General features: G+C 40.2%; 1 protein-coding gene across 1 annotated transcript in view; it reads right to left on the bottom strand.

Annotated features, from left to right (window-relative positions):
* SH2D4B (SH2 domain containing 4B) overlaps positions 1-10,219 on the bottom strand; it is a 57,308-nt gene extending 47,089 nt beyond the window's left edge. Inside the window, exon 1 of the mRNA XM_030951458.1 lies at positions 10,036-10,219. Within this exon, the coding sequence (XP_030807318.1) occupies positions 10,036-10,219 (184 nt within the window). The remainder of the gene's footprint in view (positions 1-10,035) is intronic.
* Between the last annotated feature and the right edge of the window lie 15,558 nt (positions 10,220-25,777).

A 25,777-nucleotide genomic window follows, 5' to 3' on the forward strand; every position in this document is an offset into this window, starting at 1 on the left:
CAGATTTTTCTCTAGAAGAAGGCCTTTTCACATCCAACCACTGAATTTACTTCAAGAAATTATTCCCATGCAAACCTTCCTTAAACCTCTGCTCCTATAAAGCTGCAGCTGGGCTTTACTGTACAATCTGATCATAAAACGCAGTAGATTCTTAACAAAAAATGACATCAAAAATGAGTGTGCGGGGAAAAAAAAAGAGCACCTTAGGGAGAAAATCTGACACTGTGAAAGCAGAATTTCTGCCATACAAAAAGCCTCTGCAGCCTGCAGAATCACATTCACAGTGAGAGGGTCAGCTCTTCTAGGCTAATGATATTTTAAACTGCAGAACCTATGGTAAGATCAAGAAAGTCCAGAAAATTATTTCCCCTAGTACTTGTAGGAAACTGGTGTTGTCTGCTTTGCAAGCAGAGAATCACTACTTATTAGGGCTGATTATTACAAAATAATTCCCGCTTTAAAATGCCTCTCAAGTATTACATTTTTTCTGCAAAATAAGATGTTTTGTTAATACACTTTACTTCCAAGTGAAAGAGAAAAACACACAAAAAAAGAAAAATTCAGCTAAATGTAAAAGGAAGAGACAAGTCCTGACTAAACAAATTTGAAATGCAGATGAGAAGGAGGCAAGAGAGCCTCATGTTTACTGGTCAGCAGTAGGTTTCTGAGTCCAGTCACAAAGCCTAATGCAGAGTCAAGAAAAAAAATTAAACCTCTTGAGCCCCAGTCTTGTGCCTTGACCACAAAAGTACTTTGTTCTTCTTGGAGAGACTGTGACAGGCTGCAAATAATAACCTTAAGGAAGCAGTGGACATCAAAGTTAGTCTGGATTGGACAGTAGCAGTGGAAGTACTTTAGAAACAAGCAATGCTTTATTAGGAAAACCTACTGAATAATTTACTAGGTCTTTGCCATCCCTACTCTCCCACCCTGTTTCACCTAAAACAACTTTGTAGCACCAAAAGAAGACAACATAAACTTTTGAAGTTCTTTTCACCTGAAGCTCATCCATGAATTAGTATCTCACATGGAGAGCCTCTAAATCTACACCCATACTACTTTGAGACCAGTAAACTGGCTTCTGGCTCCTTACTCCAGACAAATGCCAGGTCAGAAAATGCAAAATCAGGTCTCTCAAATTTGCAGCATAAAAGGATCACAGCAAAAACTTTCTCAGAGACCTAAAGTCACAACCAATAGCAACTCAAGTTTGTACATATAAATACACACAATCAAAAATAAGACCAAATCATGTTTTCTATTTGTCTGTTATTTGCACAGCCAATTCTATAACAGCAATGAAAGTGTAAAACAATGCCCTGGAGAGCAATTGGAAACTCGAGCTCTCACCTATAAGAATTATGAGGCTCTGCCAGCAGCACTCCTGATCCCGCCCACAGAGTGCTGGAGTGCTACCAGAGCTGAGCCATGGGCCAGCACAGGCTGCTCTGGCCTCTGTGCTGCCCCAGGGCCAGCAGGACATTGTCACCTTGTCAGTGCCATGACATTGCCAGGGAGCACCAACACTGCCTGGATACCTGGGGACAGAGAGAAGCACCAGGACGGGGAAGCCCAGCTCAGGCTCACCAGGTTCCAACCCTATCAGCTCAGACATCCACGCTGTGTCTGAGGCTTGGAACAAACACAGACACACCAAGGAGACCAGAGCCCCACACTGCCTCTGCCAGCTGGAACAGAGGAGATGAGCCACTCACTGGGTTTAGGAGTTTTATGGGTTCTTGGCCTCCTTTTTTACATCTCCAAATAAAAGTGCTTTGGAAATAATGGTAATTAGAGCAAATAGAATACTGCTGGAGTCAGCTTCCTTTCTCCAAGCTTGGTCACCATTGCTTTAACAGTTAGAGAATCCCCAGCAGCCCCCATTTGTGATCCATCCCCAGTGTTATCACAGAAGCTATTCCAAGGGGCTAGAGGCCTGATTTGGTGCCAGGATTCCCAGCTGTGCCATCACCCACTCTGCCTGCTTAGTCCAGCAAAATGACAGAGAGCACCAAGCACCCTCCTGCCTTTCTGTGGTAGGAAACACCACAGGGTGTAAATTCAGAAAATTATGTGATCTCTGATTTATAATCTCAGAACCATGGGACAGCATTCAAATGCTGCTGAATGTTGTACTAAAGAATCTGCTATTTCCATGAACAGCCTTGTTTCTCTGGGCTTCCCACCTGTTGGAAGCTACAAATCTCTGCAATAGCAATTGACTGTCCTTCCTCACCCGCTGGGAAGCTTTGCAGTCATAGAAGTATCTTTTGACTCTCTACAGAAAACATCTCTATTCTTTTCTCTCTCTGGGCTAGAAAAAAACTCCTGAAATTCATTAGGCATTTGAAACAGGCTGCATGTGCATTAAAAGTTGATCATCCTGATCTACTTTCGCCATGGAGAGTTAAACTGTAGCTCATGGAGTTTGCTGTGTTTGTAGCGTTGTGGGTTTTTGTTCTTCTGCAATTCAAATATCTCGTATACTCTGGTCTAAGCACAATGTCCTTTACTTGAGATTTCTTGGCTTTCCAAGCAAATTATTTTTATGGCTTCTTTAAAGTAGAGGCTTGAATTTTGCTAATCTGCAGGGTAGATGAGGTTCCATTCAGAGCTTCATTTAGCTAGAGGACATGTGTTAGAAGCTCATTGATTAGGATGAAAATGAGGATGTGAGCTTTAGGCTGTTCTCAATTCCTTGAGCTTCGCCAACATAAGTATTGAATTATCTTTTTTTTTTTTTTTACTAACACACAATTTCACATCTTTCTAAGGAGAAAACCTAGGAAATTACTGTGAATGCTTTTGAGAGACTATTCAAAGGACAGAATGCACTTCTCAAAACAATAACTGCTGTAAATCCATTAAAATATACAGAGAAGAACTAGATGATAATGAGGAAAGTAATGAAAATAACGTCATCCCACAATAAACTGAAGATCTACAATTAATTTGTGCTCTGCCTCTGCTAATTCTATGCTATGGAGCATAGAATCCCTCTCTTCCCAAAACACGGTCAAAAAACCCCTTCATTTCAATTCTTAGAAGAATGGGAGGAAATTCTGCCCCTGACATTTCAATTTACACACCTTTGAATTTCAGTATTGTGTTATGTGCCTTTCCATTGAGGGAAGGATTTGCAAAGGCAGAAAGAAATTCAGCTGATTACATTAATATATCAATGAGGGTTGCAGGATTTCAGCATTGCTGAAAAATCAGCCTTTTATGGCTCTCCAGCTGCTTCCTGATCATATAACAAACTCAATCTTCTGTTTATGGAATTACAGCCTGTTACCATGGAAATAATTATGCTGCAATAAACCCCTGCAGCATCAAATAAAGGAAGAGTGACTGAAGGGAGCAAATATTAAGGGAGAAAGCAGTTACACAGGATGCTGGTAATTAACAAATGTAGCAGAGATAACTGTACACAACACTCAAAGGTAAGTGGGTTTGCATTAGGACATGGTATGTATATATGTAACATACACACAGGGGTTCGCCCATTAGAAACCAAAAAGAAGAAAAAAGAACCACAGAAATAAAATACCATTTAAGCTGAATCTGCCCAGCATGTTCCAAAAAATTTTGTGGCTCCCTGGCCAAGGCACACTGTTACATGTAAAAATTTTATAATTGGCCCAATTTCAACCAGGAGATAACATTCAAAACTCTTTCTTAAAGACATTTTTCTAACTCCTTGTACAATCTAGAGGCAGCCTCTTGTTTGTCCATTTTAATGGCTGACCCTCTCACTGTAAACAGCATAACAACATAGGTAAGCATCAGAGGAAAATTAAAGGTTTTAAAATTATTCCCATCAGCATTGCCCATTTGAGATTTTTTCCTTCATTAAAGAATTTCAAGAACATAGCACCATATTTTCTGATTCTTCATCCAAACTGAATCTTGTAAAGTGTAAAAGTGTATAGAAGGCTTGGTTTCTCTCACAGACTTATCACAAAGCTTCCAGGTTTTCCCTTTGAGAATAAAATAAAACCAAGTCTGCATGGCAGCTTCAGGGTCTGCTGGAAACTCCAAGCAGGAGGATAAGGGCTCTGTGTCACAGAATGAACAGGGAGCTATGGATCATTTTCTGTACCAGGCTCTCCTGATTAATGCAGCGTGCCAGGTTTGCACTCACTCCTTTTGTCAGGCATACACGACCATGGAAGCAGGGAGAACTATACCCTACAGTCAGGCTTTTTGGCACCACAGCAAACAAGTGGACTCAAAGGTTATTGAACTGCCATCAGTGTCTGGCTAAATCCACTGCTGACTTGAACACATTGAGTTTTCCTGTACCTTCCAAATCCTGCTCTCAAACCTGGTTCCTTTGTCCTTGAATGTTTTAGTCATTTATGTAAAAAAATGGCCAAATCAGCAAGAAAATATTGAATTAGCTTGGGCAAATCCCATTCTCCCCTTGGCCACAGTTCTGCCCTCTTTCCATATCAAGTATTCATGAGTTTGCAGACAGCCACAACCTCATATTGTTACTGAGGCACAGTATGTGGGAGAAAGCCCAACACTGCTGTGTCCAGACAGGCAGAGGAACACGACACTGCAGAGAAACACAGCGCTGCCCTCCGTGCCAGAGGCTCACTAAGCCAGCAGCCTCTCTCACAGAGTGCCTGATGCCGGATGTCTCAGGGAACAGAAGCACTGAGGATTGCATGTCTGCAGGAGAAGGCCCCAGTAGGCAGCAATATTCTGCTGTCACTTTTCTGCAAAACCGAGAAATCAGCTGCAGGATAAGATAAAAAACTGAAAAGCACAGACTTATTGCTGGTCATAGGAGGTGAGAGAAGTCTCTCTGGATTTGTTCCATCTGGTGCATACCTCCAGCAGCTGGAGGTCTCTTGATAGCCCCACGTTCAGAGAACTGAGTTCAGAAGCTGCTCTCTAACCCTACCTCAGCATTCAGCTGCACCACAGGCCCTGAGCAGCTCAGTTCTGGCCCAAGGTACAGAGCATAACAAAGCTGCAGCATATCTCAAGTTGCTCTACATTGTGAGTGTTACATTAAAACTCATCCAATGACTTCAAATTAGGTGGGGTGGCTCAGTACCCTAAGAGAAATTGTTTTAATATTCTTGTTCCTGTTCTCTTGTTACTTTTCCATCTATATCTGAATTGGAAACAAAGGACAGGACTGTTCAGAATTCAAGACCACATAATGCCAGAAATTTGAGAAATCCCAAGGTCTGACGTCCCTGGTTACATCCATACCCAGGGATACAGAGAAAGAGACACTGAACACTGACAGGAGCTTTTCTCCACAGGAGATAAAATCTTAGCTAAGTATTTCCAGGGTCTGTAGAGGCCTGAGCATAAATAAGGAATACATTTCCAAGTTCAAAGTCAGAAAAATGTCACTGCATGTCCACCCACTGAAACACATGCTCACTCACTGGCCTTCCTCTGACACTGATGTATTCTCCAGCCATCCACTTGGTATATTTGAGATACTTGCTTCCAAACAGCATCATCTATTCTCTAATGACCTTTCTAACACAAATGTCATTTAGATAGACAAATTATTTTCTAGCCATGCTGTGATAAGCCTACCCTATTTTCTCCTAGCTTCTCTTGTTAAGGACAGGTAAATAAGAGCATTTACAAATAGCTCCCATCTAAGCACCACCAGCTGCAGTTCACAATGAATAAATGGCAGAAATAACAGCAGCAGACCAGCATTGTCTCCCCTCCCACATGACTGTCCTTCAGCTACCTAATGCTCAATAGTTTTTGAGATCTCATTTTGGGAATGCTGGCAGTTCTGGATACTGCATCAGTGTCAAAACCGAAATTGGCAGGGCCCTCTGCTTCCTCCCAGCTCAGCTGTAGTGGCTAAAGAGCTCCTGCCTAATCACACAAATATGTTTCTGTACAAATTGCAAAGCTGCCTGTCAGTCAAATGTCAGAGAATCCCAAAGGATCTCGAAATTTTGAGGAGACTTCTCTCAGTGATTTTAGCACAGTAGGAACAAGCAAACTGTTTAATTACAATGAAGATATGTTCCTGAAACATCTGCCCAGGAGCAATTTGTAAGTGAATTGAAGGTGGACCTCCAAGAATTCAGCTCACCTGTGATGTTATTCCAGCACCAGCCAGCAGCTATTATTCAATTAAAGCTGCAAAAGATTTCCTTTACATTGAAAAAGCTCACTAAATGCTATCATTTTGGTAGGACCCATATAATGCCCAAATTCTACTAATAACCTTAGGCAAGGTACAAATAGCAAAAAAAAAAAAAAAAAGGAACAATTTCTTCAGTATAGGAATAAATATAAAGGAAATACTTCATTCTGAAGTGATGTTTAGACATTGCTTCCCTTTAGACATCAATCTGTGTTTTTTAATTGGCAAAGAAATTAAAACCATTGAATAATCTGAACACATTTCATTCACCCTCAAAGTGAAATAATTCCTTTGACACAGACTCATTCTGATACTAATTTCAATTTTAACCTTTCCTCAAGACACAAGGAACCACACAATTCAAATAAAGATGCAGGCACCATTTAGCATTACATTTTGCAGGTGACTAATATTTTTTTTTAGAAATTAGGAATAAGACTACACAGATGGGTGCACTATTTGGCTTGCTAAACACTCTCAACAACTTGCATCTTTTTTCATGGTTTGGACTTGTTTTCTAAACAGCAAATTTCATATTACTGAATAGGACATTTATGGAGAACCTGCATTCAGGGGCACTGCCTTAAAAAATGCAGATTTGGGGCCTTTGGTACTTAGTTTCCAAACAATTAAAAAATTATCATGTTAATGAGCATTCCCTAAGTATGAAGATGATTTTAACTCTAGCACAAGGTCTTTCTGACTTGCATATGCCAATCTTTTTGCCCCCAGCTCTGCACTTGTGGTTTCCATAGGACAGCACACTTAAAACAGAGGAACACTTAATCCTTAAGTCACTGTAGGAAATCAAAATTGTACTCCAAATCACTGCTTTGTTTTGAAAAATCCAAGCCTTTTGCTGTGCTGCTGGGTGCACACATCCCACTGTAGCTAAGCTCCTGAATCCATGGGGAATTGCAGCAGCTGGGGTATAGAACTCTAGATCAAGCAGAAGGCCCTATTCAGAGCACTTTTATTTAGAGAAGTGTCCATTAACAGCTTTTCTTCAATCTCATCATATCCCATCCCAAAGAGATGGGAAGAAAAGTTTTCATATGTGGCTATTCAAACTTTGAGGAAAGCAGAAGTGCTATAAAGATAATTCCAGTTAAATTAGTATAAAATTATTTTATACAAATGCTATGTTGTATTCACAAACAACATCCACGTTTTCAGAAACTCAGCACCACATTAGCAATATTGAAGTCTCACATCTGTTCCACTCTTTCAAACTACAAAGATATCTACAAACTCAGAGTAACTCCTGGCCTAAAAAAAGTAGCATGAACATAAAACATGTCATGTAGCAGAGTCAAAACCAAACCCACAGGTGAAAAACCTCAGATCCCTCAGTTTCAAGGGAATAAAGAACATGTAATTGGGGTAGCTTTGCATTTCTTGGTAGCCACCAAGAAATTTTGTAATTTAAAACAGGACTAAAACCATTCTACATTCTACACTCAGGAGAAGGAGGTCTGGAAATTCACTCATATATTAAGGGCAACTTAAAATTAAGCAGCTTCAAGGTCCAAAAAATTATGATGTCAATTGTCTTCTAGGAAAAAATATTTTAAGATAAAAAAATATTATTGACATCTACTCTGGCCCCTTGAGTCTACAGGCAAGACTATTACACAGTAATTATTATTTTATATCCATAATTTGCAGTTGGCTTTTTTATCTTTTTTGTTTTGAACAAGAAACCATCTTCACTGAAGACCATTTAACATCACATTGTGGAACTGTGCAGTAGAAATCAATAACAAGTATCTGTACAGTTAATGATCAGCACATCTGAAAGAAGTTATATTTTCCAACTCTGGTGCACATCAGTTCATGAAAGTAAAAAAATATTTCCAGCAGAACCAGATGCCTGACTTGAAAATCTGATTCCAATAGTTCTTCACTACAGTTCTGAAGAAAGTAGAAATTTCCTAACAGTGGGCAAAAGTCAAACCTAAGCAATACCTTTAATTGGCAATTTAAGAAGGTAAAATGGAAATGGGTTTTTGTGAAATTTAACTCAATGTGCATTTGTGACTACCTTTGTCAGAGCAAATATAATCTATAGGGTACTCTGCTGCTCTCCTTTCTCCTATTACTTACAAATCAGAAAATTACCCAGAAAATGGTCTCCTGCAGTAAGAAGCTGGACAGGTTTAATGTATAATTTATATATGGAAATGTAGGTGTCAACACTGTGACAATTCATCAGATAAATATTTTTGCACTTAGAGTTTTCTGTATCTGTATCCCTCAAAGAATGAGCATGATACAGATTATCTCAATGATATGATGTTGTTTTGGTATGTGGAGCTGAACTGCATTTTTAATTTTTTTCTCAGCTACAAATCAATCAAAATGAACAAGGCTTTTGTGCTGTATGAGAGAAGCTGTTCTGATGCCATCCCTCTCAAGAGGGCCATTCACAGTGAGAGCACTAACATGAAAATACTAAAAATTTAACAGAATGAGGTTTTCCAGCATCCACTTTGCCATCTCTGAGGGTCATTTTCAACTCCTACTATGGCTGACTAGGTTGTTCTGGTCACTCCCCGTTCGTTTTAAGGCTATCGTTGTAACTTAGTCCAGTCATTCCATGCAGGTCTGTGCTTCAAGTGAGTCTTGGAAAATAGTTTTGCTTTGAAGCACTTTTCTAATAATAGTCTTTGGATTGATAACTATCTGAGGGGCACTTTGTAAGGTTCAGAAACTCTAGATATTTCAAGTCTGACAACTGAATCCAACAATGTCTCTGTACTGGGGTGTTTCTACTGTAAGTCTGTTCAAATAAGCAACATTTGAAATGGGATTGCTGTCCCATAACCGAGTTTTCTCAAAATCAGCTACCAGAAGTTATTAGAAACTTTGAATATTCAAGCTTTAATAGATTTAAAGATATGATAAGATCTTTGGCAAGGAAATGAGTGGTTTAGGTATCTCTGTGACATCTCCTTGTTGAGTGAGGAATCACTGTAGTTACATTTCCGAGATGAAAAGGTTTTCTATTTTACACCAGCCTATCAGCTTCATCCTGTGGATGGGGGAAACAGTTGGAAAGGCACTAACTCAGAGAAAAGAGCAAGGAATTAAGTATTTCTGTTTACTTGAAAGCACTTGGACCCAAGGCCAGTCAGTAGGAAAAGATATTTGGAGAAGTTATTGTCTGATGTTTCTTCCATCATTGTCCTATTCATTTTTCAAGTCAAAACACACATTCAGCATTCATAGCAGCCTCTGGGAGGAGCTCCATATTTTAACTAGATATTGTATGCAAACACATTTCTGGTTTCTTTTTAGTTTTGGTTGTTGGCTTACCACACTATTGTCCTATTCCCTAAACAATCTCTTGGAGACTATTTACTAATACAGTTGGAAATTTAGTCTCATATAATATGGCTCTTTTGGTATTTCATTTATTCACAAAGAGTACTTCATAACAAGCTCAAATTCATAAAATTATTTCCTACTAAAGCTAGATGAAACTATTTAATGCTAAGTCAAGAAACTGCAACAGCACAGGCTTTTGCCTGACCTAGAGTGAGGGGTGACGATGTCAGGTGATTAAAAAAAAAGCCTTAGGACTAGAGGAGAAACTTGGTCATGATACATCAGTTACCACTGACAACATCAGCAGTGACTCCTGACTGAAACAGGCACTTCAAAATAATTCCCCTTACTCCATCACAAAGATACTCCCAAAACAAAGGACCAGCCTGGAGATACAAGGAGCAGGAACATGTTGCTTTTGCAGTCCCAGACTGTCATTTTGCCCATGGGGACAGCTGGCACTCAGCCTTGCAATCTCTTCCAGATGCCTGCTGTACCACAGCCAGCTGCAAGCCCACCATCCCCAGCTGTGAAGCATAGAAGGAGGTCAGAAATCTTACTCTGGTTGCGCCTTGCTGTCTTTCTCAGCACAGCCTCCTCCATTCGGGCTTTTTCTTCCCTTTCTCTCCAGCGCCTCAGCTGCTCTTCTCTCATCTTGTAGAATAAGATCTGCTTCTGCTCTTCGTTCAGCTCTGCCAGGAGCTCAGGGTCAATATACATATCACGCAAAATTTGCTGCAGCATGATGACTCCAAAAAAAAATATATATAAGGAGAAACAAAAGAAAGAGAAACCTGCTTCCAATTATACCTACTACAGTGACAAAAGCCCACTGATGGCACTCCAGAAAGCAAACTGCAGCAAAGGAGCTCTCCCACACCTGCCTGCCCAGGAGAGGTTTGATTCCTGCTCTGGCCCTTTTTGTGCAGGCATATTCTGCTCCTTGTCTTGACAGGGACAAAGTTCTTTTCTTATCTCATCCTCCAAATGTAGGGACAGGTGTCAAGTGAATGTAAGAAAAATGAACAGAAAAGGCTAGGGAAAAAACATAAAATGAAAAGGCTGGGAAAAAAGTAAAAGGCACTTGAGTGCTCCTGACTGCAAGTCAGTAAAAATAAGGGATTCTTGATTGAACCCAGCAGCTTTGCTCCCTTGAGCAGAAGGAAATTCAACATACAGAGTCTCAGAGTTTCAGGTCAAGCAGTTCCCTTCAGCAGCAATACACTCCCAAGGGTGTGAGCGTTGCCCAGGGGTTTAAAGTGATGTCATGGTTAAAGGTATCACCTACACCAACAATATCCATGTCACTTTGGGAACTGATCTCCCCTGATAAGAGAGGAGTTTGCATATTATTTCTCAGTCTAGCCTGGTAGCCAGTCTCAACAGAGCAAGGCATGTTAAAGGTCATAGTTACCTGGTGTTGACAAATACTGTCATGCAGTAAATTGACTAAAATGCTTCTAAAATTAAAAGCAGATGTTACAAAAGCCACAAGAATCTTTTTACCACTTTATAAATAAATCAATATAAATTAAACAAGACTAAGTTCTCAGCATTCATGCAGGCTATGCAAGCCCTGATGTTAATTCATTTTCCACTTGGTGACAGGAAAAAGTTACAATGCTGCTCTTCCAGGAGATTATAGCTCTTTACTATGTAGCAGTTTTATCAAAAACAGCAAAAATACTATTTCAGCACTAGGGCCAACAGCCACTTAATTATGTAAAAAACCCAAACCAAACCAAAGCCAACACACTAAAAAGCAAACCCTCTGGATTCAGGAGCCTGTTTTCACTGGGTAGAGGCTCAGCTCCTCTGGGGAGGGAGGGCACACTGTGGGAGGGGGCTGCTTTGTGAGACAAACCAAAGTGTGGCCACTCAGAGGCACAACAACACACAGATCACATCAGCAGGCTGAGCCACATCCCACTGTTTGATTTTTACACAAGAAAGAAGAGAAAGAGTAGGCCTGTGTTTCTTCAAGAGAAACCTGCTTTACAGATAAGGAGCTATCAAAGCCCTGTATGACTTCCAAGACCTCATATTCAAAAACATCCTGCTAATGCACCTATATGTCCTTCTTTTGAGGAATGTAAAATACTTTTGCCCTAATTTAGATGGAAAATCAAACTGATATAAACTACAATTCTGATGAAGACATTTTATCACCTGGAACCACAATGCCAAAGATGCTGGAATGATGCCTTCAGCTGAAACAGGATTTCAGAACCCATCATGTATGGGCTGTAACAAGTGTAGTCCGCATGCTATTCTGCAATTCAGGATTGGTCTTGTGGACAGATTGTCTCCTAAAACAAAATGCTTTTATTATTACTATTATTTTTTAAGAAATACAGCTTGGAAAGAAAAAACGTAGAGTAAGAAAGATTTTGTTATGCTTCTCTATTTTACTTAGTCAGGTATAGAAAGGGGAGACCCTGAGGGGGTTGGCTTTTGTTTCTCTGCTTCTATTCAATTATATTAGAGCTGTGCCTCCACATTTTGGCACTAATTGAAAAAGACTCGCCTTTGCAAAGGCTTCAGGGCAAGCAGTTTCACTGTTTTACTCATTTGTCATCATTCTTTATTTTATTTTGCTTGACTTCACAGACCAGAAATTAAATCCTGATCAGAAGCTATCACGGTGCAGAGAACAAACTCTTCATCACGGATTGTGTGTATCTGAGCATGACAAGTAGGACCATCTCTGAACAACATCCAGCTGCAGCAGCAGCTCAGGACGGATATACAAGACACAAGACAGAACGCAAACAAATATTCGGGCAACTACTTGTAGTGTTCAATGAGCAACCACACAAGAAAAACACCAAGAGCAAATAGATGAAATGACACTTCACGTACAACCCATTGCTTGAAGATTATTCAACAAAAATATTTGAAGACGGTAACCAAATAATCAAGTGAAATTAATCTTTGTGGGAATTATTTTTTCTTCAACAAAGTAAAAAGTCAAATGTGGAAGAGTTATCATCTAATCACAACAGTAAATCTGATCAACTTCCTTGTTGTAGATTCTCTTTGGTTTGCAGCAATCCCAAAATAAAAAACTGGAAATACAAAGGAGAAGATAAAAAAACATTCCACCTGATGTAAGCCAACAGCCAACAGAAGTAGAAACAAACATCATAAATTTTGCCATTAATTTTGTAACCTATTAGACACTGATTCTCATTGCAGTTCATGTTTCCACAAATATTCCAAATATATAGATCGAATTATCACAAAAAAATTATCACGATCTCTCCCGATTGCTCAGAAAATTAAGCAAATCTATGAAATCCAAAATAACCCTAAAGAAACACCAAACCTACTATAACTCTTGCTATTTCTAGGATTAGCTCATATTTTGTAAAGTGATGAGCTTTGCATCTCCAACCAACGTAGAGTCAGAAAACTCAGGGATAGGAAATAACTCAGGCAAAACAAAAAATAAAATTTTATTGCAAAATAATTATTCTCTCTCCCCTTCCTTTCCCAGGTCAAATTAATATATAGATAAATTAAAGACTGAGAAGAGCAGGGAAATTTGTATTAAGGATGCCTGCTTCCTGATTTTGGCCATCCATCCTCTCTCCAGCCTTCCTGAGAAGTATTTTGAATGGTTTAGGATGACAATGAACTCTCCATTGCTTTTCCACCTTGATTACCCCTAGTTCCATAGTCCCAGCTAAGTTAAAATCATTACAGAAACATTGTAACTCAACAGCCTATGCACAAAATAAAAGTGACTATTAATGGGGTTCTTTGTTGGCAGTTATGATGTTACAATAATTGCCACAAAACTTGATGCTCTAATTAGTAGCAGTCTGCAAGGAGCCCAGAGGTGTTTAAAATTTAAGCTTGGAGTTTCCTTTAATCTTAAATGGCATCTTCTGGGAATAGACACACGCTGCCCCGTCTCTGGTGTAGCATCTTTCTGGCTAAGCACTCCTCAATACTGCCACTAGGATCCATCTGCTGGGGGAAGGGGAGGGAAGGAGGGAGAGGAAAAGGCACAGAAAACATTTTAATTTCATTTTTTAAGGGGAAGTCCTTTATTGACTAAGGGCTGCAAATCTCTTCATCCATTTTCCTCTGGGCATGTGCACCTTCCATTCCCTGATCTTAACAGCTCACTGGCAATGCTGATTATTGCTGAGCCAGGAGAATAGCATTTGTGTTTTATGACACAGCCATATAATCTACTCTAGCCATGTAATTTGCATAAAAATATTGTGCTATAACCTACACATTACAGGGGAAGAGAGGGCTGTAATGCATCTCTCTCCTTAAAGATTTATATGATTAAGAAAATATTAATTAAAAATATTTTCTTAATATTATTAAGAAAATACCCAGTAAAGAAAAAAAATGTGGCAATCATGTTTTCCAGACTCTGAACTCCATGGTCTTAATCAATTTCTTGTGGTTTGTGTCTTTATATTTTTCATTTTTTAAGAGGAAGGAGCATGCAGTATCTTAATTTTTCAAGTCCTGCTGTGTCAGCATCAAAAGAAGAACAGTAGAACCTGGAACTGAATGGTGCAGGAGGGAGCTGACCATGTAAAGGGGAAAGGTAAAATTAACATTTGGTTGAGGTCTCCAAAACCCTACAAATCTGTCACTACAAAAGCAAATGTGTTTTGGCATTCCCCACGAACTAGCCTTATGTCTGATTTGAAGTTGCTGTTAATTAAAAGCTAGAAAAAAACAAAAACCAATTGAGAACCATCCCTTCCCCACCTCCTCTATCACAGATGGGCACAACAAAACCTGCCTGGTTTTCTTCTATTTCCATAGTCAAGTCTGTGGCTCCCTCTAAGGGCTGAAATGAGTTTCTCAGCAGCACAATCTGCAGCTGGGTCAGAATGATTGCTTCCCTGAAGCAGCTATTCCATTACAAAGCACCACATAAAGCAAAAATGAGGGTATGTTTTTCCAGACCTTCCTTTTCAATAGAGCTCTAGCATCAGTAAATCAGACTGCAGCGTGTTTTGGAACATGGACAGGCTTTGCATGCTCATCATCTTCTCTGAACTCATTCAAGATTGCTGTTTCTGCAAGGCACTGTGTTAAGGACAAAAAAAAAAGGAAAATTTAAAAAATTAAGATATGCATAGCAAAATAAGAATTAAATAGCTAGATTAAAACCTCATCTTAATGAAATGAAATGCAGCAAGAGAGCTACAAACCAATCCATGAGAAAATACATCTTATACTGTCAGTCTTACAGCTGCAAGTGAAACGATGCTAACTGGGGATTTTAATAGTGCGATGAAGATTTACAGTGACAGGAGTCTCATCAGATAGATGGGTTTTGCTTGGTTTTATTTTAATTCAAATCTGTTATTCCTCAGAACCACACAGAAATCAGACAATCACAATTACAGAGAGCAGTGACAGTAGGGAAAGCAAAGGGATGGGCACTAACCCAGGAAAAGCAGTATTTGCAGTCCAGGGCTGCAGACAGCAGAGCCATCTGTCATTACTCCAGTCTCCCAAGATTAGTTTTGTACTCTGCAACACTACCTGCCCTTCAGAAGAAGTCCCATCAGTGATTATTTTTGCCTGGCACTATGGCAATCCTACCCAGCAAGATTACTTTAGGGCTATCCCTTTTTGTTCTGTGCCACAGCTGTCACACACACTGGAGCCTGTGATGCCTTCAAGGTTCAGCACAATTTATTAGAGATTTGGGGACCTGAGTGGAAAGGACAGCCCTTTAATTTTTCTTCAATTTTATAATAGATATTCCAAATTCTGGCCTGCATTACAAAGGTCTGACAAGTATGTAGAACAATATATACTTGATGTTTATTGCTACTAATACACTAACAATAGCAAGACACAACAAAGAGCTGGCAAGTCCCATCATAACTTTTCAAATGGAGAATAAAGCATCAACTATTAATTCAGAACGATCATGAGTAAAGTAAACCAAACAGGAAAAAAAGCCAAAGTTCCTTGACAGAGTTGATCTGAGAAAACATGGTAAAAAGGCTACAACCAGTGTTCCCAGCCACTGAAGAGAGAGACTTTGCAGAGGAAGGGCAGAAGATGATGACAGAACACCCCCACACACTGCAGTTAACTAGAACAGAGTTCTTGGTACTTCAACAACCTCTCCCTGGGATTGTGCTGTCTGATTCAATTGGAGTATATTTCATTGACAAAACAGTAATCAAGCTCTTCAGGTTGGGCTCTCAGCTACAAACGGGCTGTACTTGCTTGGCAGGCAGCAGGCTCTACTTGGGAAGCAATTACAGCTCACTAAGTGTCTGCAGTGATCTAACCTTATCAGATTAAAAGGCACACTGGTAACAGCCTCCGAGAACTTCCTTTGTTCAAAAAGATATGCAGAATGCGCTGCCTCCTGCTCTCCTGTTTACACTTCCTTGCTCACATCAGGACATTATATTGCACTGTATGGAACACAGCCTGTGCTTACACTGCACACTGCAGGCCAGCTTTGTGCTGGCTAAGTACAAAACTCATCAGCCCATTTGTTTCTCAGCAGAAGTCTCCAACAGAGACTGAAGGAGGCCATCCATGACCCTTCAAAGCAGAAATTGTTGCCTTTCAACTCTGCAGTGATAGGCTTTTCTTAAGGGTCTATACACCTTTTCTTTTTATTGATTTACCTCTATCTGATCTTTATAATGATCTGTTAACCAAGAAGGAAACTCTAACTGCAGACAGCTGCCTGAAGAATATTGCTGTGGTCTGCTCTTCTTTCCCTGCCCCTTAGCACACACCTTTCCAGACCCAGCTGTCTGCATAGCAACAGCACACTTATCTTCAAGCAGGAACTCAGTATTCTCCTCCATACAAATTACTTGCTTTGTGTATCCACAAAACCCAAAGAGACCTTTGAATTCCATGACCTAATTGCTACACAAAATTATTCCAGCATTTGGTATGTTTTCAGTGAAGTTCATTACAATAAGTTACCCAAGAGATATCATGCTCTACATAATGCGAGTTTCTTCTCTCAGATATATATTAACTTATGAAAATGCTCAGTAAGTTCACTTTTTTCCATCTCACCATAAGTGCATCAGAATATATCATGTAAGAGCTAATTTTCTTTAATATACTCCCTGGTACCATTCAGCTGCATTTTACATAATGCAGCAGTTGTAGCATATCAATTTCACATCATATCAGACACTACATTATGGCAGCTGAATTGATTACTTGTGTAATTGAAGGACACCAATAGGAAAAGTTTTAATCACTTAAGTGACTCATCAGCTTTATATACAAAATATCTTGCTTTAGTGGCACCATACAAGTGACCTACTCTCAAGGCCATAGCATTTTAAGCCCCTTCTTATTCTTGTGATCTTGGTTTGCAGTACAATCCTACAGATTTACAAAAGGCAGAGCATAAACTGAATGTTGACTGTAAAGGATTTCTTTTGACTATCAGACTCCTGTTTGCAAGACCTAATAAAAATCCAGCTAGACAAAAGTAGTTTTGTTTCTGATGGGAGTTTTTGTGCATCTGTTTTTGTTCTGTTGCTCTTTTTTTTAATTGTAATCTTTCACTCACCATAAGAGGCTAACCTTTTCTTTGTTTTCAAGGGTCAGATGGAAAAATCCACAAGCATTTATATTGTTCTATTATATTATTGTTCTATTATATTGTTCTTTTATTTTCAGCTTCCCTTACTGCCCACCTCCTAAGGTAGTAAAACCGCTGCTGCAAAAAAGTGCCTAACTTGCTGCGGCAGATCACATTCAGCACTTTCCATGTCCTGACACTAAGGTGCTGTTCAAAAGTTTAAAAAGCAGTACCTAAAGGATTTTGAAAATCCTTCTCTTTTACTTGAAATCTTATTAAGACCTTCTCCACTGCTGTCATATACCATAGAACAAAGAGTAGCTCAGGACATTCTTGAAACTTACTTTTTATTTCTTTTTAAACTTTAATCATCTTCACAGTTTCAAACCACAAAACCTGGATTAAGCCTACTGGCTCATTTTCACAATACAAGCCTGCATAGCTTTGGCATTCATGTCTGTGTTCCGTTCACCTGACAGAAAATACCATTTTCAAAGCTATTTGCAAAATTATGACAGATCCAAGTTTCACAATAGGGGTGTGTCCCTATCAATCCCTTATGGCAGACTTACGAAGTAAAAGCAGCTCTATTTCATTCTCTCTGCCCTTGTCATATCCTCAGTCATGAGTGCCACCTCCTCATTCTTTTCCAGCAGTACCATGTGCTGCACTTCTCCAGGCTTTTATTTCCTAAGTTTCTTCTTTTTATATTTCTATGTTGCTTCCTCCACTAAGCCTCTGCCCACTGTCAGCAGCTCCTGCTTGAGAAGGATGACCAGCTCAAGAAATTTCATCCCTGCTCCTCTCACTGCAACAGAGGACTGCAGTGTTTTTGTGGCACCCCAACTTTCCCTTCTCCTAACAGGAAGATGAGCCTCTCTACAATCCCTGTGACCCAAATATGCAGAGGCAATAAACTCCATTGTATCAAATATATTATACAGTATGACCACAAAATGACTAAATATAAATATTTATTACTAAATACTCAGAGTTGATTGAGGAATTTCTTCCTACAGAAACTCTTGCTTCAACTGACACTGTACCATGCAAGCTAGTCCATGCAAAGAGACATTACATGAATTGGGCAAATATTCTCGCCACCCCTGAGTAACAATGGATTCAAGCAGGTTATGGCTACTGCTTCAGGTCTTTCTATCCTTTTAGTAAGTCATCTTAAGCCACCTTCATGCCCTCAGTTTAAAAAAAATATATGTATCATTTCTAACTGACAAACAAGCATCGTGTTCATGTGCTCACCTTAGAATTCCGTAAGTACCTCCTTATTTTACCGCAGTGCAATGAGCGAGCTGCCTGGGGGCAGATGATGTACCCCTACCACTGTTTTGTGATTTTCTGCTCTCTCACTGCTACCCATACGGATCAGCAGTGGAGAGCTCTCCCATTCCCTGCAAAGCATTGGAAGACAGAATCTGCTGTCAGCTGCCCTCAGAAATCTGGAATAGGGTTCAGATCCAGCCACCAAAGTACACATAGGTCACAGGCCAGTAATAGCTAGAGTTTCCAGCTGAAAGCCACTCCCAAGTGGCTGCAGCTGCCCATAGATCCATTTCTATCACAGCAGGAAGAACCTTGAAGTTTGTTTGCACAGCACTGATTCAGTTCTGATGTCTCACACCAAGGCCACCACACTCCACACCAGCAGCTGCCTTCCGGACAGGCCCTGCCTTCTCTTCCACAGAGCCCTTGGCCTGACTGCGCTGAAAAAGCTCTGAGCCCTGCTCCTCTCACACCAGCACACCCTGCAGAAGCCTTGAGCACCTCTCTGCTCCAAACTCCAGAGCAGCTGGCTGCTCTTCATCCTCAGCCTCCTCTCAGTCCTCTCCTCACGTGCCCAAAGCCAGGCTGGCACACCATGACATGGCTGCTGTCTGTGCAGCCTGAGGCCCAGCTCTCTGTGCCGTGGCCGCTGTCTGTGCAGCCTGAGGCCCAGCTCTCTGTGCAGCCTGAGGCCCAGCTCTCTGTGCAATGGCCGCTGTCTGTGCAGCCTGAGGCCCAGCTCTCTGTGCCATGGCCACTGTCCAAAAACCACAAAGCCCAGAGCTCCAGGCACACCGCAGCTACAACAGGCATGCCAAGGGGAAACAAAAACTGCCACAACATGGCTTCCTCCACAGCTTTCTCCTTTGAACCAGCCTTAGCCCTAGGCTGGTTTCAGTGCTCTGCCTAGGGTTAGGGTTAGGCCTAGGGTTAGGGTTGTGAAAATCTAAAGGCCCAGAGCTCCAGGCACACTGCAGCTGCAAAAGGCATCCCAAGGAGAGCACAAAACTGAGGGCCAGCTCTCTGTGCTTGTCACAAACCTCCCAGAGAAGCTGGGCTGATGGTGCCCTGGGGGGTGCTGCTACCTCCCTGCTACCCCTGAAGGGAGAAAATATCATTTATTCCTCATGAGAGCCAGCAAGCAGGTCAGCTTCTGAGAGTAAAGGTAAGCTCAGGGAATTCATCTCAGTCACCATAAACTGCACTGTGGCTCCAAGGGTGAACAATGGAGGAAGAACTGGTCCCTCTGACTGGACCAGTAAAATGTGATGAATTCAGTAGAGGTGGGAATTTTTACATTAATACTCTCAGGAGTTTCAACTCACTCATTCAGTAGGTTACATCTTATGGATACAAGCAGTTCCTTTGATTAAATTACACTGATAATCATCAGTCTCTCAGTGAGATGAGTCATATACTGACATGAAACAGGTTAGTGAGAACTTTTAATTTTTCCCTACTGTTCTTCGGAAACTAAATTAACCATCAATTCTGAGCCCCAGAGTCCTCCAGTGAGCCACATGAAGCCACCCCATTTTCTCCTATGAAATTCAGAAAGGTCACAGATCTGCTACATTCAGCTTTAAGAACAAATGCTACAGGGATACGTGGGTGAAGGTATAATGCCTTGTGATGATCAAAATGATCCAATAGTCCCTGCAGGCTTATTTACTATGAATCTATAAACTCACCCAAGAGTGACACAGACTGCTCCTAAGTGGAGCTGTCATCAAGCAGATCAAAGAAATCAGCACTTAAAAAGTATAAATGCCAGAATGCACTGGAGCAATGTTGGACTTGTACTGAAAATTTTCTTTTTAGTCTTTATTAATTTAAAGTAATAATCCTTATAAGCATAATTATTATAGAAAAGAAAACAGACTTTTATATCCCTCTCTAAATTTTATTGGAATTACCTGCAGATTTGTCACCAGCAGGGGCCCTACTTTGTTGGCCCAGATGTCAAAGAAAATATAGACTGAAGCAAGCATTTAAGTTTATGCTGTATAGTCAACTTTAGTAAAATCAATGGAATTACCTGGACTGTGCAATATTTAAGAGCTTTGTAGGTCACTGAAGAAATGGGATCAGACATTGCATTTTCCCTGAAAAAGCACAGTAACTAGCAGGGACTATTATTTGATATGTGTGGGAGTAGGATAATACAGGCCAAATTCTTAGCCCAGAAATAACCCTTTGGAAGCCACAGGGAAGCTCACAAAACCAAGCAAGCATTCAGCTGAAAGGCCAAAAAGCTACAAAGACCCTCTAGAACAGGGGGATTGTTTGGAGAAAAGATGCACACATGCAAGTCCCTTTGGGCCAAGGAAAAGTAGGTAGAGCACTGTAACAACCTTGAGGCTTGTCTACGCTGCACAGGAGTTTGAACTGCCCCAACTCCACTCCTGGCCCTTCCCACAGACTCCAAAGCTATGCAAAGAGTTTGGCTCAGTTAAACACAAAACTGGTCCTGGTGATCGTATTTTACTGCATTTTCTCCCTTTCTAATCAGCCTCTCCTCCTACAATCCTTCAGAAATACTCAGAGACTGCATTTCTCTAGTTATTGTTCTTCCGTTACAAAAATGCTACATTAAAACTTATTTTCTGGAAATAAAATCCATTGTAAAGCAAGATGGTCAATATTTGCATTCTTTAGGAGGTATACTGCAGACATTCAGTATGTAGAACAGGGACTAAATGCCTAGAAAAAAAGAAGCTGCAGGAGGATGCAGATGGTTGATACAGGAAGTCAGTTTAAGGTCACAGCTCAATTTAAGGTCAGAGCTGAATTTAAAAAAAGGAGAAAGGAAAACTGTTACAACTAAAGATAAAATAAACAGACTACACTGTTTCAATAAAGCAAGAGCCCATATTTTAACCACTAATATTCCATTGTAATCTAGATCTTCAATCAGAAACTATGCTGGACAGGTGGAAATTGTGAAATTGCAACCAAGTCCAGATCTCCATGACATTTGCCTCCCAGAAATTCATTAGCTTCTGGGCTTACTATAATACATTTTCCATTGTGAACAAATATCCTTTTTTTTAAATTCAGTAGCAGGTTGGACACAAAGATGCTTCTCTGCTACTGGTATATCACTGTATCTTGCAGCTCTATATATAACAAAATGGTTGGCACCATTAATGTACCATATGTGATCTCCTAGTGAGCAAAGATATTTTGTGATTTTTTTTCTAAATATTCAATTTAAAAAAAATCATATATAAGGATATTTACACACTCCATCACACAAGGATTGTAAAAAATGATATATGCAGCTCCACTCAAAAGATCAATCCTAATTTCATAACTTTTTATATCTAATTATATATTGTCATCACCAAAGTGGATGAGATGAAGAAAATTCACAACAATTTCAGAACAACAAACTCAGTTCTGAGCACCATAGATACTTGCACATATCCTTCCTTTGTCATTTCTCTTTCCAAGTTCATGTGTATAAGCAACAAGTCTTTTTTGTGGATTTTACAGGCTCTTCTATGCCCTACAAAGTCAGAATTTCAGGTAGTTTCAATCATTTCTGGTTTTCTTAGGAAAAAGGAAAAAGAGGAAGCAATTTTTTTACCTTCCAAGCAATTTTATAATACCATGAGCAAAATGCACAAGCCCTTTTCTCTGAACAACAAGGGTGCTGGATTGCTTTGCTGCTCTTCAGAACAGGAATTTTTCACTCAAATGATGGAGAAGAGTATTTCATTTCAGGAATCTCTCACAAGGAACAAGCATGGGTTTGGCTGGGTTCTCTGTATGTTCTAGAGTCCCTCCAAAGGTCAGCTGGAACGATCTTCCAATATCCCTAAGTGACGACTCTGGTCATTTTTTTATACAGCTGAGCTGTAGGACCTACCTGCTTCTTTCTCTTGATATTACAATTTTCACTGCCTCAGGAGACAGAGCTAGAAATAGAGCAGCTCAAGTCAGAATTCATTCACTGGGCTTTGAATCTGTCTCTTGAGCCTCAGCATGTGCAACTAAAGGAGAACCAGCCTAAAAAAACCTCTAGCTATTAATGAAAACTATTGGAAGCAAACCCTCAAATACTCAGAGGGTCTTAGAAAGAACTGACACCAAAAATTAATCTCAGCAGTGAAATTTCTCTGATCTCCATTATAAACTGAAAAAGAACAGCAGGATTTATATAACAATAGGTAATTAAAAAGTGGCATAGAAGATAGTGAATATTTCACTAATGTTGGTTCTTGCAGTGTTGTTTGAATTTTGCAGCCAAATACATGAGTTCTCTGAGCCTGACAGAGATAAAGCACAAATAACTGAATCTAATAGTGGTTTCTAAGCCTTATCCCTGAGCAATAAATGTACTAATTGCAGAAAGCAGGATCTAGCTTTCCTTTTGTGCTCAACATGTTGTCACACATGCATGGAAATAATTAGCATTTATCAGAAGGGTTTTGGCTCAGAAAAGTTCAGTGAAAGCCTAAGTATTTTGGAGACATAACAATAAACATTTCATTAAGAAAGGCTGGTTGGGGCTAGGTCTGTCTATGCCAGGGAGACATTCTTATTGCTCTGGCCCTAATACTAAAATCCTGGATGTACCTGAATGAATTCTCATCTAAACCTACACTCAGCAGACAGTAGGCAGAACAGAGGTGTGTGCATTGTAGCCCATTCCCAAACCAGCTTTATGAGACTAGCTCAGTATTTCTGCAGCCTTCTAATTGAAATACCAAGGTTTCAATTCCAGAGATGATACCCCAGCACAGCTCTGGTTGTGGAAGCATAAAAAAATGAAGCTGAAATCTTCCAATGTAGAAGAAAATGAAATGTCAAAACATCAAAAAACTTTGCTGAAACCAAGTTTCTGTTGTGGAGCTTCCTCTATTGCGACACACATTATGAAGCAAATTATCTTTTTACTGAACCAGACAGGAAGAATGAAAAATCTATAGATAATTTAAAATCTGCCTGCTCCACACAGTATCTAAAATATTTTCCAAATGCATAGTGGCAGAACAGTTCTCCTAAACAAGGGATTTGCTCATTTGCCCTCCAGATCATCATTGATACTCCCTTAACCATGGCTTAGTGTCTAAAAAAAGTTCATTAATTTTCTTTCACAAAGTTTCTTACCAAAGTCCTGAGGAAAAAAAAAAGGATTTGAAAGTAAGTTACATGAAAGGACATGACATCTCTGAGCCTCAACAAAACTAGGCAGCCCATAGGAAAGTTCTGTCTCTTTTTTCTTCCTCCTTTCTTTTTTCACAAGAGAGTTAACTTCTGACAGGCTAGGGTTTCTACAATGCTAAACATTACAGTGAGAGAATCAAGGAATGGAAAATTGGTCTGTACTCATGATAATAAAGGCTTCCCAGGTCAAAGAGAGTGGCAATGGTTTGTAATTATACTGTCCTTTGGTCACACAGATCCCCAGCTCCTGCCCCACAGAGCAGAGCTCAGGAACGTGCGCTGAGATTGCTTAGGCTTTACTGCCTTCATGCAATTCACAGATTTCTAATTCACCACAAGGACTCACTACCTAATTACTAAGGCCTCAGTGCTCCAGGGAGAAAGGAAAGTATTAGCCCTGCTTTAACCCTTTTAACAAAAACCTGCAAAGACAAAAATCTTCACATACAGCCATTCAGACACAGCTGCATCTGTGCACGTCTGTGCCACAGCCTCTCAAGCAGCCTGAGGACTTCTGTGGGCAGCAGCATCTGCACAAACCCACCAGACTGCCACAAACACACAGCAGCAGCATCTGCAAAAACCCACCAGACTGCCACAAACACACAGCAGCAGCAGCCTGCATCACAACAGAGGTGGGTGTTAGTCCACTGAAGGACTGAAGTGCAAGACTGGCAAAGTAGAAGTGAAACTCAAGAAGGTGAATGACCTGGACTGAGGCCACAGAAACCACTTGTCCCAGCAGCACTCCTTAAAATGTTGCAGAAGTGAAGGATAGTCAGTCCAAATCCATTGCACACAGAACTCTTACTCCTCAGCACAGAGTGATTTGGCCAGCCTGCTGAGACTAATGGTACTCATGCCTTGGAGCTAACCTGGCCTTCTTCCATGACACTGTTCCAGCACCAAACAAGATTAAGAAGGGTGTTTTGAAAACTCTGAGAAACATTAGCATGTGGGGCTCATAAAAGTGACTCACACAGAGTAGAAACCAGAGCACTGCAGCCTTACCAACAACTTGACTCTTCACATGCAAGCTTCCAGACTACAGCTAAATTCTGCCAGTATCACAAATTATCACATCTATTCCTGTTAGGCATTTCTCTGCTTTCCAGAAGCATCTCTTCGTAATGAGGACTGAAATGACATATTTTCTACCTTCTTCCTTTTCTTAGAAAGGGTAGCTTCTTTCTGGTTCCTAAAATCACAGACTTCAATTTCATCAAGTCTCTGACTATTACAAGGATCTCCAGATAAGCTTCTTTGAAATGTGAGTCAAGGGAAAGGCAGGATACGGTGGTAGTTGTTTCCTCAGCTGAAGATACTCAGGCTGACAGGCATCTGATGCTTTCCATTTAGTATTTTTATTCTGTACTAAAAAGCATAAAAATCTGTGGGTGTATGTATATTTTTAGTGCACCAGCACCAAACAGAACAGAAAGCAAGAAGTGGTGCATAAAAATTGCAGTAGGGGAGAGCAGAGACAGATAGAACTATTGAAAAATAAATAGATTTGCAGGGTACTTTATGGATGTACAGAAAAGGACACCTGAAGTGAGTGTCACTATAAATGTTGCTGCTTTTAATCAGGAATACCAAGTTAAGCCAGTCTGAAAGTGAAAGAAGAGTGACAGTAGCAATTCATACACTTATTGAACAAGTCTTTTTTCACCATCAGGGAATGTTCAATTTGGGAATATGACCATTAGGTATATCCCATTTTAAAACCCCTGACCAAACTGCCAGAACTCCAAACATGCTCCCTGCATATGCACAAATTCTGTCTCCAGTGAGTGCATAGGGACCAGAGTGCTACATGTTCACAGTGACAATTTGGTCCTGGATTTGGTGATATCTGCAGCCTACTCAGGTCTGGAGTTAAAAGAGAATTCTAAAACACCAAGAAATACAAGAGAAACAGCCTGCTGAGATCAAATCAAACATGCACAAGAACATGCAGAGTAAATCCAATGCACAATAGAGGTGTGTGCTTCTTTTCAGAAAATCTTGGACAGAACTCTGGTAACTGTAATTACATGTTTTTACCTATAAGAATGTATAAAATTTTTCATAATAAATCAGACATGTACCTCTAGATTCAATAATGGCATTTGCTAACATGTATTCCCCATCAAAGTACTTCACAGAAATCTGAATTGCAGAGAGCAATAAATCTCTGATGCCCTGCATACAGCTGGAGCAGCATGCAGGGAGGTGCTGCCACATCTTTTGGAGTCCTGTGATGTTGGGCACTGCTCCCTGAGTGGTGATGTGTCCCC

This window comes from Camarhynchus parvulus, chromosome 6, assembly GCF_901933205.1.
Source record: "Camarhynchus parvulus chromosome 6, STF_HiC, whole genome shotgun sequence".
NCBI lineage: Eukaryota > Metazoa > Chordata > Aves > Passeriformes > Thraupidae > Camarhynchus > Camarhynchus parvulus.